The 18,138-nt window shown below is 41.7% G+C and overlaps 1 protein-coding gene across 2 annotated transcripts; it reads left to right on the top strand.

The window, feature by feature from the left end:
• Positions 1–369: 369 nt before the first annotated feature.
• Positions 370–18,074, top strand: zdhhc7 (zDHHC palmitoyltransferase 7). Of its 2 annotated transcripts, XM_083553145.1 has the most exons (8): positions 370–554; positions 1,333–1,390; positions 4,706–5,004; positions 9,617–9,741; positions 11,127–11,223; positions 11,524–11,605; positions 13,047–13,177; positions 14,616–18,074. In XM_083553145.1, exons 3-8 carry the CDS (start codon positions 4,717–4,719, stop codon positions 14,793–14,795), a joined length of 903 nt encoding a protein of 300 aa, XP_083409271.1. In that variant the 5' UTR covers positions 370–554; positions 1,333–1,390; positions 4,706–4,716; the 3' UTR covers positions 14,796–18,074. The 2 variants fall into 2 exon arrangements, with proteins under 2 accessions (XP_083409271.1, XP_083409272.1); XM_083553146.1 differs by lacking the exon at positions 1,333–1,390 and having other exon boundaries at positions 386–554.
• The last annotated feature ends 64 nt before the right edge of the window (positions 18,075–18,138 follow it).

Genomic DNA, 18,138 nt, shown 5'->3' with positions numbered 1-18,138 from the left:
AGTAGCAGACATATTTCATAACATCCACTGTTCAGAGAACACTGCGTGAGACAAGACACAGAAATGCACATTAGATGAGTGGAAAAGTGTCCTATTCCAGGAATTTAAGTGACAATTGTTGTTCAACACGTTTCCTTTTACTTCATAATTCCATACGTGCTCTTTCATAGTTTGGATGTCTTCAGTATTAATGTACAATGTTGAAAATAATTTTAAAAAAAATACAGAAAACCCCCTGAAGAAGAAGAAGAAGGTGTGTCCAAGCATTTGACTGGTGCTGAAGATCAAACTGAACACAAATCAGTTTCATAAAGCCTGAAAAGAGCATAGCAGATGGTGCAGCATCACTAGAAGGCCAGTAGATGGCAGCGTGGCGCTGTTTATCCTCTCAGCTGCAGGAAGAAGAAGAACCGAGAGGAGAGGAACCCGGAAGTGTGTGCCTCTCGTTTCTAGTCGTTTTTTCAAACTATCCGGGCTGACTCTAATGATGAAATCCGGTGTGCTTGTTTATCTTTCGCAGATTTCGACAATCAGGCACCGAGCGAATTATTTCGGTAAGCAAAAAATGCACATGAGAGATTTCCTCCAGACATCATCGCGTGTCCTGTCAATAGGTAGAGCATTTTTGTAGCCTAATAGTTAGCTTCGTGGCTAACACAGTGAATATCCGGGTCTGATTAAATACCTAATTTATAATCATTATGCCTGCGATGATATTTTTAGTATTATTTAATTGATATTACATCAGTTTGATGCTGTCAGTTTGACCACAGCGTTTGACTATAAACCGTGATTTAATCATCGGATCACTCTCAAATGGATTTCTCGTGTGATTGTAGTGCACTACGTTGCCATTATATTTGACCCCTTTATAGGGCGCCTATGAAGGGAGAGTGGTGCTATTTGGAATAAGAGGGCAAGATGGTTGTTTCATTGTTGGCGAACGGCTCGATGAGTGTGTATGGTTATAATGAGCAATATATAATTTTTGTTTGTTTGTTTGTTTACTTATTTATTTGTATATAATAAAGGATTTAAGCAGCTAGCAAGCTAATACAAGTGTCTGTTTTAGTAACTTCCCCTGGTAATATAATGAACAGGCAGCAAGCAACCATGTTTGTAATAGGAGATGTCATAAATGAAGGGTGTGTGTGTGTGTGTGTGTGTGTGTGTGTGTGTGTGTTGTTACAAAACCTGAAAGAAAAGCTAATAAATATTATCTGTATCGACACATTTGGTTGGAAATATTGTATTTCTATTTAAATAAACGAAATGAACTAGTGTGTGTGTGTGTGTGTGTGTGTGTGTGTGTGTGTGTGTGTGTGCGCGCAGGTTGATCCTCGTATCTGCTGTCCACTTCATCATGTCAGTGTGAAATCTTCTGTCTGAGGTAAACCCAATGCTATTCATTAGTTTATAACATCACAATAAATGTCACGTCGAGGGAAATTTCCGAATCGACTTCAAACTCGACCTTCAGAAACCCGAGCCTAAAATCAAGTTCACTCGTGTGTGTGTGTGTGTGTGTGTGTGTGTGTGTGTGTGTGTGTTTGTTTGTTTCATACCACATCATATTCTTTATCATATTTAATCTTTTGCACTGGTCAAGTTCCTGTTTTTTTCTGGGCCAGATTGTGGTGCAGCATAGAAGCATGTTATGATTCATTAATTATATATATTTTATTTATTTATTTTTGGCCCAAGGGTGAAGAGGTTCGAGTATCCTCCCTGGGAAATATTTCCTCCTATGCAAATCCTGAGCGCTCGAACCAACTCATGTGCAAAATATAAACACATTCAAGTGTGTCACATTCAAGACTTTAGTTATTTCCTATTCATTATAAATTCCTGCCACAGCGTTTATTCATGAGCACTTATTTATACGACATTATCCATCTTGTGTTTAAATATTAGGCAATTCTTTACTTTAAAAAAAAACTTAAGTACAGTTTTTTTGTCTCTCCTGCTGTTGTTGTTTTGTTTTTGCTAATTTGGCTTTTGTCCACTGGTCTTTCTGTTTTGCCCTCTGGCATTTCACTTTGCTCTCTGGGTTTTTCCCTTATGGTTTAGTTTTTGCCCCTATGTCTTTGTGGTTGTGCCCTCTGGCTTTTGGTGTTTTTTCTCGTGGTTCAGATTTTGCCCTCATGTCTTTGTTGTTTTGCCCTCTGTTTTTTGCTTTTGCCCTCATGGTCCAGTTTTTGCCCTCATAGCTCTGTTTTTGCCATCATGGTCCAGTTTTTGCCCTCTGTTTTTTAGCTTTTGCCCTCATGGTCCAGTTTTTGCCCTCATAGCTCAGTTTTTGCCATCATGGTCCAGTTTTTGCCCTCTGTTTTTTAGCTTTTGCCCTCATGGTCCAGTTTTTGCCCTCATGGTCCAGTTTTTGCCCTCATGGTCCAGTTTTTGCCCTCATGGTCCAGTTTTTGCCCTCATGGTCCAGTTTTTGCCCTCTGTTTTTTAGCTTTTGCCCTCATGGTCCAGTGTTTGCCCTCATGGTCCAGTTTTTGCCCTCTGTTTTTTAGCTTTTGCCCTCATGGTCCAGTGTTTGCCCTCATGGTCCAGTTTTTTGCCCTCTGTTTTTTGGCTTTTGCCCTCATGGTCCAGTTTTTGCCCTCATGGTCCAGTTTTTTGCCCTCTGTTTTTTAGCTTTTGCCCTCATGGTCCAGTTTTTGCCCTCATGGTCCAGTTTTTGCCCTCTGTTTTTTAGCTTTTGCCCTCATGGTCCAGTTTTTGCCCTCATGGTCCAGTTTTTGCCCTCTGTTTTTTAGCTTTTGCCCTCATGGTCCAGTTTTTGCCCTCATGGTCCAGTTTTTTGCCCTCTGTTTTTTAGCTTTTGCCCTCATGGTCCAGTTTTTGCCCTCATGGTCCAGTTTTTGCCCTCTGTTTTTTAGCTTTTGCCCTCATGGTCCAGTTTTTGCCCTCATGGTCCAGTTTTTGCCCTCTGTTTTTTAGCTTTTGCCCTCATGGTCCAGTTTTTGCCCTCATGGTCCAGTTTTTTGCCCTCTGTTTTTTGGCTTTTGCCCTCATGGTCCAGTTTTTGCCCTCTGTTTTTTGTCTTTTGCCCTCATGGTCCAGTTTTTGCCCTCATGGTCCAGTTTTTGCCCTCAGGTTTTTAGTTTTTTTTTTCTCTCATCGTTTAGGTTTTGCCCTCATGTTTATGTTGGTTTGCTCTCTAGTGTTTTGGTTTTGCCCCCTGCTCTTTGGAACGTAAATATTTTATTATTTTTTTGTTTCACCAAAACAAATTAATACATAAATTAAACATTTAAAAATTAACAAATTAAATAAAACCCACCTTCACATCAGCTTCAGAGAAATCTGATTCATCACTGCTTGTTCTGATGTATCTGAACTCGTACCAGGGAAAAGAACCAGACAAAGTGAGTGTTTTGGTGGCAGAGACTCTTCCAGGTTTATTGGGATGGAGATTGCAGGATAGATTGAGAATCTGGAATACACTAGTTTATCAAAACCACAGTTAAGTGAAAGTACAGAGAATCCAGAGATCCCATTTTACTGCTAAAATCCAAGTCGATTCATTACATAATGAGCTTCTCTGAGCTTCGATTGTGAATTTACTGTGAGCTGCATCTTCTCAGTTCAGAGATTCCAGAGAGGTCAGCTCCTGGTTTTCTCCCAACGCAGCAATTCTTTCTGCTGTTTCTTGTGCGGAAAACAGACGACAAAATGTAGAAACCTGACAAACAAACCAGCAGAAGGAGGACGAATCCAAAACTGTTTCTGGTTATAACTTGTGTTTTAGACTTTGTCATTGCCATTGCTCTCGTTATTGGTGTTCCCCTTTTATCTTTTTTATTTTTTTCCTTTAGCCTTCCTTCCTTTTTTTTTTTTTTTTTTACCCTTTTTTCTATTGATTTATTCTTATTTTAGATTTTCTCCTATGATTTTGTTGTTTTGCTCTCTGTTATTTTGGCTTTGCCCTTTGGTCTTTTGGTTTTGCCCCTGTGGTCCAGGTTTTTCGTTCATGTTTTTGATGTTTCCTCTGGTCTTTGTGTGTTGCTTAATGTCTTTTGGCTTTTTCCCTCTGGTCTTTGATTTTGCTTTATGACTTTGGCTTTGCCCCTTCAGTCGTTTGGCTTTGGGTTTTGCTCTTGTGGTCCAGGTTTTTCCTTCATGTTTTTCTTTTGCCCTCTGGTCTTTATGTTTTGCCCTCTGTTATTTTGGCTTTGCACTTTAGTCTTTGGGTTTTGGGTTTTGCTTTTGTGGTCCAGGTTTTTACCCTCTGGTCTTGGTGTTTTACCCTCTGGGCTTTTGGTGTTGCCCTCTGGTCTTTGTGTTTTGCCCACTGGTCTATGTCTTTTGCCCTTGTGCTTTAAACAATTTCCCTATTGGATCAATAAAGTATTCTGATTCTGATATAGTCTTTGGGTTTTGCCCTCATGGGTCAGGTTCTTGTCCTCATATCTTTGTTGTTTTGCCCTCTGGTCTTTGGTTTTGCCTTCCGGTCTTTTGGCTTTGCCCTTATGCGTTTGGATTTTGCAACAGGACCCTCTGGTCCTGTTAAACCTTTTTACCACAATTTTAATATCTTTTCCTTTGGTTTGCACTCTTTTGTTTGTTATTGTGGTTCCAGTGGGTTTTTTTTGCTGTAATATTGATGTGTTAATAAATTTACTGCTGCAAGTTTGACCAATCAAAATCCCCTGAAGCAGGTCTTTTATTACTTTTTTTTTTTTTTTTTTTACAGCTTAGAGCAGAATGCAGACTTCAGGGCACCGGCTACGGGATGTGGAGCAGCACCATCCCTTGCTGTCTAGCGGGGAGGAGGAGGTGACCGTGGGCCGGGTCTGGTTCATCCAGGATGGCTGCGGCATGGTGTGCGCCTCCATGACCTGGTTCCTAGTGTTGTATGCAGAATTCGTGGTGAACTTCGTCATGCTTTTGCCCTCCAAAAGCTTCTGGTACTCGCTCACCAACGGCGTGGCGTTCAACTTCTTGGCCGTGCTGGCTCTGGCGTCCCACCTGCGCACCATGCTGACCGATCCGGTAAGATGTAGAAGTAAATGATTCCGAGTGGGAATAAAAAGTCAGGAAGGAGTGCAGCGATCGACGGCAGGCAACACGGACGCTGAGGTCATACAATACAGCAGTTTTTACACCGAGCTTCACGAAGGGCAAAAAATGGTCATTGTTTCACGTGTTTTTCAGCCACGCTGGAAAATGACGTAATTCCAAGTTCCTATTTCCGAACTTTTGAGTCATTTTTCTGGAACTGTGGTGCAACCCTGAGTTTTAGTCACTCATTCGAGGAGCTTCATAGGTGGCAAAGTTGTCTTCATGATTAAGTGGAAGACCAGAAGAGTGGATTATTTGACCTTTCAGCAACCATTTTTTTTTAATTATATCTTCTCAAGGGAAAATGGTGAATTTCCGGAGGATTAAAGGACATTGCACATTGACTAAAACATATTCAAGCTTCATTTCTATAGTATTGTCACTTGAGAAGATACTGAAATGGTTGCTGGGTGATACTGAAATGGTTGAAGGGTGTACTTACTTTTGTGAGATGCTGATTTATTTATTTATTTGTTCATTCCTTTTGAACACCAAGAAATCTTCAGGTTGCAATTAGACGACACAAAATAATCCCTATTTGCATATACACATTGAGCAGAAACTTTTGTTGTGTTTCAGGATTTGAAAGTCGAGGCAGAAGGAGGCGGCGCCGGAGCTCATTTGCAATTCTTAAACGTTCGCATCAGGAAAATGCGCTCCTGGGGTTCGGCCGCCGCCGAGTTTCTCTGTAGCGCAGTTAAATATATCTCGTGCCGGAGAGGTTTTGCATAGGCACCGAAGGACAGGGTGCATTAAATACAATACAGATTCCACACCAAACTCAGATTATCAATCGTGTTTTAAAAGCAACCGCGCTGTTTACTCTGGGTGAATAATACCGGCTGTTTAATCACGTGTATATACACACACACACACACACACACACACACACACACACACACACACACACACACACACACACACGGAGTTACATGCAGTATCATATTTACAGTAGGAAACTGTAGTGTTTCGGATGGTAAATGTTAGTAATCTGTTGCTGTTAAACAAAATTGTCAAAATCTCGTTTCACGTCTGTGGTTTAGGGAGGTGGTTTTAACTCTGTGGTTAAGGCTCTGGGTTACTGATCAGAAGGTCAGAGGTTCAAGCCCCAGTATCACCAAGCTGCCACTCTAGGGCCCTTAACCCTTTGTGCTCCAGAGGTGCTGTATCATGGAAGACAATGCACTCCGACCTATTTCCTAACATGGTGTATGTGAAGAAAGAATTGTACTGTTCTGTAATATACTCATCACATGTACAAAGCACCTTTTACCTTTCTGACCAATCACATGGAAGCCTTCTGGTATCATTAGCATTGGTTTATTAATTCTTCTTCTTCTTCTTCTTCTTTCGGCTGCTCCCATTAGGGGTCGCCACAGCGGATCATCCGTCTCCATACCACCCTGTCCTCTATATCTGCCTCTTTTACACCAACTACCTGCATGTCTTCCCTCACCACATCAATGAACCTCCTCCTTGGCCTTCCTCTTTTCCTCCTACCTGGTGGCTCCATCTTCAGCATTTTTCTACCAATATAATTCATGTCCCTTCTCTGCACATGTCCAAACCATCTCAATCTCGCCTCCCTCACCTTGTCACCAAAACATCCTACATGTGCTGTCCCTCTAATAAACTCATTTCTAATCTTGTCCATCCTCGTCACTCCCAACGAAAACCTCAACATCTTCAGCTCTGCTACCTCCAGCTCCACCTCCTGTCTTTTACTCAATGCCACTGTCTCTAATCCATACAACATCGCAGGTCTCACCACAGTCCTATAAACTTTCCCTTTCATTCTTGCAGATACTCTTCTATCACAAATCACTCCTGTCACTCTTCTCCACCCACTCCACCCTGCCTGCACTCTTTTCTTTACTTCCCTAACACACTCTCCATTACTTTGCACTGTTGACCCCAGGTACCTGAACTCCTCCACCTTCTCCACCTCTTCTCCCTGCAACCGCATCACTCCACTTCCCTCCCTCTCATTCACACACATGTACTCTGTCTTACTCCTACTGACTTTCATTCCCCTTCTCTCCAGCGCATATCTCCACCTCTCCAGGCTCTTCTCAACCTGCTCTCTACTCTCACCACAAATCACAATATCATCTGCAAACATCATAGTCCAGGGAGACTCCTGTCTGACCTCGTCCGTCAACCTGTCCATCACCACTGCAAACAGGAAAGGGCTCAGGGCCGATCCTTGATGCAGTCCAACCTTCACCCTGAACCAGTCTGTTGTACCTACTGCACACTTTACTGCCGTCACACTGTCCTCATACATGTCCTGCACCACCCTCACATACTTCTCTGACACACCTGACTTCCTCATACAATACCACAACTCCTCTCTCGGCACCCTGTCGTACGCTTTCTCTAAATCCACAAATACACAATGCAGCTCCTTCTGTCCTTCTCTATACTTCTCCATCAACATCCTCAAAGCAAATAAGGCATCTGTGGTGCTCTTCCTCGGCATGAAACCATACTGTTGCTCACAGATGGTCACCTCTTCTCTCAGCCTGGCTTCCACTACTCTTTCCCATAACTTCATGGTGTGACTGATCAACTTAATTCCCCTGTAGTTACTGCAGGTCTGCACATCTCCCTTATGCTTAAAGATCGGTACCAGCACACTCCTTCTCCATTCCTCAGGCATCCTCTTCCCTTCCAGAATCCTGTTAAACAATCTGGTTAAAAACTCCACTGCCATCTCTCCTAAACATCTCCACGCTTCTACCGGTATGTCATCTGGTCCAACCGACTTTCCATTCTTCATCCTCTTAATCGCTGCTCTCACTTCCTCCTTACTAATCCTATCTACATCCTGCTTCACCAACTCCACATCCTCCAACCTTCTCTCTCTCTGATTTTCCTCATTCATCAGCTGCTCAAAATACTCCCTCCATCTTCTCAACACACTCTCCTCACTAGTCAACACATTTCCCTCTCCATCCTTTATTGCTCTAACTTGCAGTACATCCTTCCCAGCTCGGTCCCTCTGCTTGGCCAATCGGTATAAATCCTTTTCTCCTTCCTTAGTGTCCAACCTCTTATACAGTTCCTCATATGCCTTTTCCTTGGCTTTCGCCACATCCCTTTTAACCTGCTGCCGCATCTCCTTGTACTCCTGCCTACTCTTCTCATCACTCTGTCGATCCCACTTCTGTTTTGCCAATCTCTTTCCCCTAATGCTCTCCTGCACTTCCTCATTCCACCACCACGTCTCCTTGTCTTGCTTTCTATTTCCAGATGTCACACCAAGTACTTTTCTAGCTGCCTCCCTCATCACTCCTGCAGTAGTTGCCCAATCATCCGGCACCTCTTCACCACCACCAAGCCCCTGTCTGACCTCTTCCCTGAACCTCACACTACACTCTTCCTCCTTCAGTTTCCACCATCTTATTCTTCTTTCAAACCTTACTTTCCTCCTCTTCTTCTTCGCCTCAGTCTCCAATCTCCTTCAGGTTGCATCTCCTACACAGAAGATAATCCACCTGTGTGCACCTTCCTCCACTCTTATACGTCACCCTATGATCCTCCTTCTTCTTAAAATAAGTGTTCACCACTGCCATTTCCATCCTTTTAGCAAAATCTACCACCATCTGCCCTTCCACATTCTTCTCCTTAAAACCATACCTACCCATCACCTCCTCATCACCTCTGTTCCCTTCACCTACATGCCCATTAAAGTCTGCCCCAATCACCAATCGTTCTTCCCTAGGTACACCATCTACCACTTCATCTAATTCACTCCAGAATCTTTCTTTCTCCTCCATCTCACAGCCAACTTGTGGAGCATAGGCACTGATGACATTTATCATCATCCCTTCAACTTCCACCTTCACGATCATCACCCTATCAGAAACTCTCTTCACCTCCACTACACTCTTACTGTACACTTCCTTCAGAATCACCCCTACACCATTTCTTTTCCCATCCACACCATGATAAAACAGTTTAAACCCACCTCCAATGTTCCTGGCCTTACTCCCTTTCCACTTGGTCTCCTGAACACACAACATATCTACCTTTCTCCTCTCCATCATATCAGCTATCTCTCTCCCTTTACCCGTCATAGTACCAACATTTAAAGTACCAACCCGAACCTCTACTCTCCTACACTGCTCCTTTTCCTGCCGTCTCTGTAGACGCCTTCCTCCTCTCCTTCTCCTCCTTCGGCCAACAGTAGCCCAATTTCCACCGGTACCCTGTCGGCTAACGATACCTGTGGCGGTCGTTGTTAACCCGGGCCTCGACCGATCCGGTATGAAATTCTCATTTGTGATCCGCATATTTGATTTGGCACATGTTTTACGCTGGATGCCCTTCCTAACGCAACCCTCCCCATTTACCCGGGCTTGGGACCGGCACTAAGAGTACACTGGCTTGTGCCCCCCTAATGGCTGGGTTAGCATTGGTTTATTAATGTTAGTTATAATATGTGTGATTAAACATGAGCATGGATTGTCTTTTTTGTGCAATTTTTTTCGTCCCCTCTTTACTGAGAGAGGTGTGTGTGTGTGTGTTTGTGTGTTAGGGAGCTGTGCCAAAGGGAAATGCCACTAAGGAATACATGGACAGTCTACAGCTGAAACCAGGGGAAGTCATTTACAAGTGCCCGAAATGCTGCAGCATCAAACCTGAGAGAGCTCATCACTGCAGGTGAGACGGGACGGGGCAGGATGAGACTGGACTGGACGGGGTGTTGTGACCTGCTGAACAACTTTGTATAGTATTAACGACAATCAGCTGAACAAAATATAGGCTGGGATCCCCAGGTGGAAATCTTTCTGGTCTATACCAAGGTTATAGTCTGAATAACTTGGACAGAAATCTTAATAGTGTCTCTAAAATAATAAAAAACAAAATGTGTGGATGGTGTCTGTCTATCTGTCTGTCTATAACTCTAATTTCAAACACTGTGCACAAATGTAAATAAAAACAGAATGCAATGATTTGCAAATTTCAAAGTCACGCTATTGTAATAGATGCAGCATGCCGTTAGCATTGTCTTGCTCAAATATGCAAGGTTTCCCTGAAAGACATTTTCTGTATGGAAGCATTTGTTGCTTTAAAACCAGTATATATTATTCAGCATTGATTCCACAGGCACTAATGCACTTTTTTGAACTGAGCGCTAATAAGAAACCGGATGGTCCCTCTCCTCTTTAGTCTGGAGGACGTAGTGTCCATGGTTTCCAAAAAGAAATATAAAAACGCTTCACGCATGCCTTCTTTTTTTGCATGATCGAGATTAACGCTGCATTTGTGAATGACATGGCAAACTGTGTTCACGGTCATTGATTTCTGGAGGTTTTAATGAGCCCATGCAGTAATTTCCATTACAGAATTGTGACCGTTTTGAATTCTGTGCGGCCAAAGAACATCCAATATTGATTTTCCGCCTCGTCCCTCGCGCACAAAGATTTCTCCAGATTCATGAAAAATTTGAAGGATATTATGTTCTGTAAATCACGAGATATTCAACTATTTTGCAATTTGATGTTGAGGAACATTATTCTGAAATTGTTCCAGAACAGTCTTTTATCGATTGGTGAAGCTCCGCCCATCTTTACTTCTGAGAGACGCACTATTTATACCCAATCATCTTACTGACCACCTCATTAGAAAATGTTTCTCTAAATTTAATAAGACAAAAGTTTCGACAGGGCAACAAAAATCTGGAAAAATGAAGTGAGACGCGTTGCAGCCATCAGTGACTTTTCCTTAGAATGGTACATTAATTCAGTTTAAATATTTGATGTTTTCTATGCTTTATCGTGAATAAAATATGGGTTTAGGAGACTTGCAAGATCATTGCATTCTGGTTTTATATACATTTTACAAACTTTTTTAGAAACCGTCTGTCTGCGTGTTTGTCTGTCTGTCTGTCTGCGTGTTTGTCTGTCTGCGTGTTTGTCTGTCTGTCTGCGTGTTTGTCTGTCTGTCTGCGTGTTTGTCTGTCTGTCTGCGTGTTTGTCTGTATCGTTTCCACCTGTAACGGTACAAAAATCCCCCCCCCCCCCCCCCTCCAAAATTTGTTTCAGCATCTGCAAGAGATGCATCAGGAAAATGGATCATCACTGTCCCTGGGTGAACAACTGCGTCGGAGAAAACAACCAGCGATACTTCGTGCTGTTCACCGTAAGCATCTCGACAAAGTCATAAACTTGGTTTTAACTGAAAGCCTCCTGTGTACGTCCTCCTTCCGTCCGTCCGGCTCGTACTAGTCAAATAATGGTTACACAACAGGACCGGAAATTTGTATGTTTGCGTTGCGATTGCTTTGATGGGCTTTATTTGGTATCTAAATGCTTTAGATAAGTGCAGGAAGTACGAATGAGGTCAGGGTTTTGACACCTCGTTTTTTACACACACACACACACACACACACACCCACCTTGTCTTCTCAGCTGCGAACGCATCCGCCTTATGTCTTTGCAGATGTACATTGCTTCGATCTCCCTGCATGCCCTCTGCCTCAGTGGGTTCCACTTCTTCACCTGTGTCAAAGTCCAGTGGAACGGTGAGTCATTGGGGTATTAATGATTTATTGAGGGCATCTTCTGGTTGTTTCTCATCTACAACAAATGGATGATGGAGCACTGGTGAAAAAACTATTTCAAATACAGCAATCAAGACTTTATGGCCAAAGTTTTGGGCCACCTGATTCATGTGGTTCTTTCCCAAACTTTCCACAAATTTAGAGGCACACAATTATATTGGACGTCTTCGGATAGATTTTCCCTTCACTTGAACTAGGAGACCCAAAACCCGTTCCAGCATGGATTAAGTGTATGTGGAAGATCTCCTGCTATGAAGCTATAAAACCCTATTGAAACAATTTCATGCCGATTTCACCTACATCAGTGCCTGACTTTACTGAGTGGCTAAATGAATCTCCACAAGCACACACTTAAATCTAGTGGAACATCTTCCCAGAAGAGTGGAGTTTAATCTCACAGCAAATAAGAACTAAATGTGGAATGGGATGTTCACATACTAATCTTATGGTCAGGTGTCCATAAACTTTTGGTCTATATAGTGTATATATTGCTCAGATCTCGTTGTCTTTCTGTGGTTATGTTCTAGAAGCCTAACATCAGCATTAAAAAATTTTGCCCTCCGGCTCTGTTTATTTATAGAAAACAACCGAGAAAAGAAAAAAAAAAACACAGTGTGAAGGCAAAAGAAAATCCTTTAAACTTCATCTTTGGCAGATGTGTTGCGTCAGCTGTTTAAAAAAACAGAAAGGTTGCTTAAAAGGGTAATGAACGAGAAGTCGGGTCTAATTGCGGGAACGCGCGCAGCGAGGCGGAATAAACGATTTATTGACGAAGGAGGTGAAACGTACGCCGATTCCGACTGTATCGCTTCTCCCCACGCCGATTTTCATATCGATTTGCTCGTGCATCAAATGCTCAGCATTAAATCTATCGGTTTCACGATATCATAAATCGATTAAATTCGACTGTTTATTAAGAAACATTTCAAATAAAAAAAATTTTAAAATACCGAAAATTATGAATTAAGTCTAAACATTTTTGAGTGCATGGAACTGAATAAGTTTAGGAGGCTGAAAATTGGACAAAGGATCACTAGATTCCAATAAACAATTCTTCACAAAAAAAAAGTTTTGCGTTTGGTAGCATTGAGTGTCATTTTAACCGCAAATAGAGCTCCAAAGTCGTCTAAAATGGCAAACTTCTGTGCATGCGCTCTTGGGCTGTGTAGACTGCACAACGTTGGGGTTGCGGACTTTTAACTATGTTGAGTTAAAGTCAACCCTTCTTTACATCAACACCTTCTGACCAGTCAGATTGAAGAATCTGTGCTTGTATAAAACAGAGTAGAGTCACAGAAACGGCTTCTTGCTTCCGTTTGAAGACTGGAACAGGCAGCTTTACATCGACCGGTGCATTTTTATCATCAAAAGGAGCAGTTGACGGTAATTGTGTACGTTACAGAGTGTAGTGACTTCTCCCCTCCGGTGGCGGTCATGCTCCTCATTTTCCTGTGTCTGGAGGCTCTTCTCTTCCTCACCTTCACCGCCGTGATGTTCGGCACCCAGATTCACTCCATCTGCAACGACGAGACGGTGAGTCGCTCTGAGCCCAGTGTTCTGACTTTACACCACGTCGACTGCTGATGGAAAATTGTCCAATTAGTTTCATTTACTAATATTTAGTTGCGTATATAGTTTACACTCTCTTCTCCTCATTTTAGAGTCCATGTACTGAGTCAGAAGGTAGTGGGTATCTTTATTAACTAGTGCCTCAGTACATTAGATTGTACAGCGAGTACTAGTGTATATCAGTACTAGAAAGATATTGCGATACCCTGCTTTTAAATACGATACGATTTCCTCCCGTACTTTACAGAATGACAGCTGTAGTTCCGAGTCTTCGACAATAGAGGGCAGTGTTTGGGCAGCGAGCGCCCTCAGATGCACTCCGACTTTCATGGTGAAGAAACTAAAGGCATCAAACTTAATCCAAAATTCACATTTTTGTATTAATATATATATATATATATATATATATATATATATATATATATATATATATATATATATATATATATATATATATATATATATATATTTTTTTAGCTTTAGGGAGTTTATTAATAAATAATAACTATTTTAATTTTAATTTTTGGCATAGTATCAGTCTGGTATTTTTATCATGATATTTAATTTAGGTATCATATCGAGGATATGATACCACAAATTTGCCACTGCTGGGCCCTTGAGTAAGGCCCCTACCCTCTCAACTAGCGCTGGATACACAGCGTCTGCCAAATGCAAATGTTATGTTACAGCTTTATTTCATTTTGGAGATGCACTGTAAAGTAAACCCTTCAATTGTTCTAAATGATTTATAAATTTAATAAAAGGGTAGGAAAAGAGCATAGAATAGTGCTAATATACATATTGTTGATTTATATATTTACATTTTTCTCACGTGTACACATTCTTGTGTCTGTTTTATGCTCTTTTTTTGTATTTAAATAAAAATACGCTGTGTATGGTTGTGTCTGACAAAATATCATTTTAAGTTAATAATTTATTCCCCACTGAATAAAGTAATATTCAGAGGTTTAGTAATAATAATAAAAAAAAATAGTTAATAAGAATATGATTAGGATTTAAAACAGTTGTGATTTTACCGCCCTCTGCTGCCTGTGGAGTGAATTGCACCTGCCGTCCAACCATAAACAAACTCTCTTTTTCACTATTCTGTTTTCTCTGACTTTTTGACTCCATGTCTCGAAATCCTAATTGATCCTGTGATTTACTCAAAGATGGAATATGGAAGAAGAACTTTTGTCCATTTGTGAAAAAGAATAATTTGTATACAGCGTCATTTTATTAGTCAGGAGCTGCTTGTAATATTCGTTTGTGCAGTAAATGAAAGATCGTGCATTTCTCTCACAGCCTCGTTCGTAGTTTGGGACATGCCTTGTCAAAGCAACCGGTTCATCTGATCTAGAAGGTCGATCTAATACCCGGTGTTGAATTTTCCCTCCCGTAGGAAATCGAACGTTTGAAGAACGAGAAGCCGACATGGGAGCGGCGAGTGCGCTGGGACGGGATGAAAGCCGTGTTCGGAAGCCCTCCGTCTCTGCTGTGGTTCAACCCGTTCGCCGGACTGAGACTGCGACGCCTCCTGATGGTCCACGCTCGGAAGGGAGGCTCCGAGTTCGCCGTCTGAGCCTCCGAAAGCTCGCGTTTCTCCGCACGTCATCCGCGCCGCCGTACCTGTTTTAGACCCCATGCATAGAGGACACGACCACGGCGCAATGACGCAGGTACTGCGAGCGACCCCCCGGGGACGAGAACATATAATCAACCCCGGAGCCCTGGTGTGGAGGAGAAGGGCCTCAATTTGACAAACTACCTGATAAAAACCACTGGACCTCAAACGCAGGATCGCTTTTAGTTCGGCTTTTCTCGGCTCAGTCCGCCTTCTTTTTGTTTTAGTTTTTAATGGATTTTTGTCTGGGTTTTTTTTGTCTTTTTTCTAACAGCATTAATATCAGGATCTTAATCAACCCACCAAATCTCACCTGCCAAGAACGTTCTGGAAACTTCTTCTGCGTTAAGATTTATCTTAAAGAAATCTTAAAAAAAAAAAAAAAAGATTATGAAAGAATTATTCCTAGATTTAGAATCAAGAACAATGAAACTTATTTAACTTTATAATAATATAGTAGAGATGAAGAAGATGATGATAATGATGAAGCTACCTTTTTTTTTCTTTCTACATCCTACTAGACGGCACTGAATATATATACAGCGAAAGCGTTTACCTTCCGCGATGCTGCACGCGAGATCGTTTTAGAAATCATGCCGTAGTGACGACACGTGACTTTTTTGCACACACCGGGTTCGGAGCGTCGCGAATCGATTTTGCCGAGTCGTTCGGAACCGACGTTTACTGAAGTTGTTCCTTTCGCAGAGTTTCCAAACGGTATTGCGTTCCGACGTGAAGAACCTTAAAGAAAGCGTCCGTTTTAGTTTGAAGTTGCGTTGTGTAAATACAAAGAAAAGGGAATACGTTTATTGATTTACACTTTCCTACACGGAAAGCTTCAATATTTATAATCTACGCATCTCTCCTCCTTTCTACTGGGACGTCGGCTTCTTCCGTGCCATCGCATTTTAACAGTATTGGTTTCTATTCGTTCTGCATATGATACATTATAATGGACAAAAGTATTGGGACACCTGACTTTCCCAGCCATGTGTGTGATTCTTTCCCTTTAGTTGACTTAGGAGACCCAAATCTGTTCCAGCATGACGATGCCCCGGTGGATAAGATCTTCCGTACATGGGTCGAAGTGGAAGATTTAATGTGAACGCTGACTTTAGTACCTGACCTTACTAACACCCTTTTAGCTGAATGAGCACAAATCTACACACAAACATTCCCCAACATCTAGAAGAGCATCTTCCCAGAGCAGTGGAGGGAATTAGAAGAGCAAATTGGGATGTGGAATGCGACGCTCAAAAAACACAAACTGTATTAATGACCAGGTGTCTGCAAACTTTTGGCAATATAGTGTATATGGGTTTATTTCTCCCTCTATCGGTGTAGACCCAATATTTCCTACCTCCAGTCCAGAATGAATTCTCCCGACCTGGATTTTACTTTTCAAAAGTTGTTTCGTTGAATCCCTCATTCTGCCTTCACAAAAACATAATATTGAAGAAAAAAAAAGAAAAAAGGGTTGTGATGGATTTTCGTTTCTTCAAATTCTTCCCTGATCTTTAGAAATAGAACCAAAAACGTCAAATATGTATAATGTATAAACCGCTCGAGTCGCATCTTTCACAATTCAGCCACTTCTTTTACACTGATGTCAGTCTATACAAATTCATAACTATTGGCACCCTCTAATAATAAAAATGGGTGTAAAAATAAAAATTACAAAAAAGTGTGTGGGGGGGGGTGTTTTGCATTGCGGATAATTTGCTTCGTCTCACAGTGAGATTGAGACACATTAACCTCTGATTGTAGTACAGTAATTCTACGTACTTGTGTGCGTAATTTCAATCACGGGTAGAGCTCCAAGGTCGGCTAAACCACCCGACTTCTGTGCACGCTTTCTTAGGCTGTGTAGACTGCAAAGGGTTGGGGTCTGGGGTCGTTTAGAAGCTACTGAAGAACTCATGTGGAGTCGACTCTTTTATTACAGCTGCTAGAATAAAAAATAACGCAGCACCTTCTGACCAATCAGAACGAAACATTTATAACCGTATAAAACGCAGTGTCACTTCCTTGTTCATCAGAAAGTCATCATTAGGCTTCGTTCTTCTGTTTGAAGACTGGTCCAGCTTTTCATCATAAAACAGCGGCGTTCAAACGTTTCAAGACGTGTTTACAAGAAAGTGCTTTATTTACACACTATCACCTTCAAAACAACCCCCTTTCACAGTGTTCCTGCCGCTTCCAAAACGTGTCCTGAAACACGACCTTCATCTTCGGGAAAAGGGGGGGGCGAAGTCCGCAACGTTTTTAGAATAGCAGACTTGGTAACGCAGAGAGTTGCACTGCTCCTGATGTACACAGGACCATGTCTCTTGGCGCACTCAGGAAGGTTGGCGCTCCCTGTGACTGTGCCATCTGTTACACAACTAGTCTCGAAACTTCTGATTGTAGTACAGTAATTCTAATTACTTGTGTGCGAAACCTGAAGCTCCACACTCACGTTCTTCCCCCTCGTTCACACTCAAGGCAGGATTTAGGAATCCCCCGGTTTTCCGACTGGACTTTGAAGGGAATAAAACGCTATAAAGGCTGTTCTAGGATCTGAATTTACATTATATTATATTCGAATGATCTCCTGACAACTGAGCAGTTGAAAAATCAGGGCCTCGCTCAAGGGGACCTTGGTGTTGAGGGGATTTAAACTCGCAACCTTTCGATTAGAAGTCCAAAATCCGAGCTAGCACTTCCAACAGTTGATATTAAAGTACAACATGAAGTTGTTTTTCCTTAACCGCATTCCAGCTTTATTCTGCTTGTACGACGCCACCTTTCCACAAGGTTCACTTTTTTTTTTTGTTGGTTATTTTATTTTGACTCCTACACCAAGACATTAGGAATTCTATTGACGAGAAATATTTCTATAAGGAGACGCCTCGCTCACGGATCGTCTTTATGTCTATATCAATAAAGAAAAGGGGAAGGTTGTGTGTGTGTGTGTGTGTATGGGGGGGATTATAAGGAAAGTGTAAAATCCTGTTGATCAGCTGTACGCTTTAGACAATGTTTTAAATATGAATGTTTGCTGGAATACAGGACGTGTAACGTGCTGTCTGGTTGAAAAAAAAAAAAATCCACTTCCTGTTCACAATCTGAACGTCAAAACCATTAAAGGATTTTTTTTTTTTTTTTAGCATGTCCGTCTTTAAGAATGTATATAGTGCTTTTTATTACATTTTATTGCTAAAGGAATAAAAGGATGAACCATGTTGTTAACACTAATTTGCAACACCTGCTTTCCGATCGAGTTCCTGATGATTTCCTGAAAAACGTGTAGCAGGAGTGT

The sequence above is a fragment of the Silurus aristotelis genome, assembly GCF_946808225.1.
Source record: "Silurus aristotelis genome assembly, chromosome: 10".
Classification (NCBI taxonomy): Eukaryota; Metazoa; Chordata; class Actinopteri; order Siluriformes; family Siluridae; genus Silurus; species Silurus aristotelis.
Note: the sequence above shows the minus strand (reverse complement) of the source record. Positions and strands in the feature narration are given on the sequence as shown.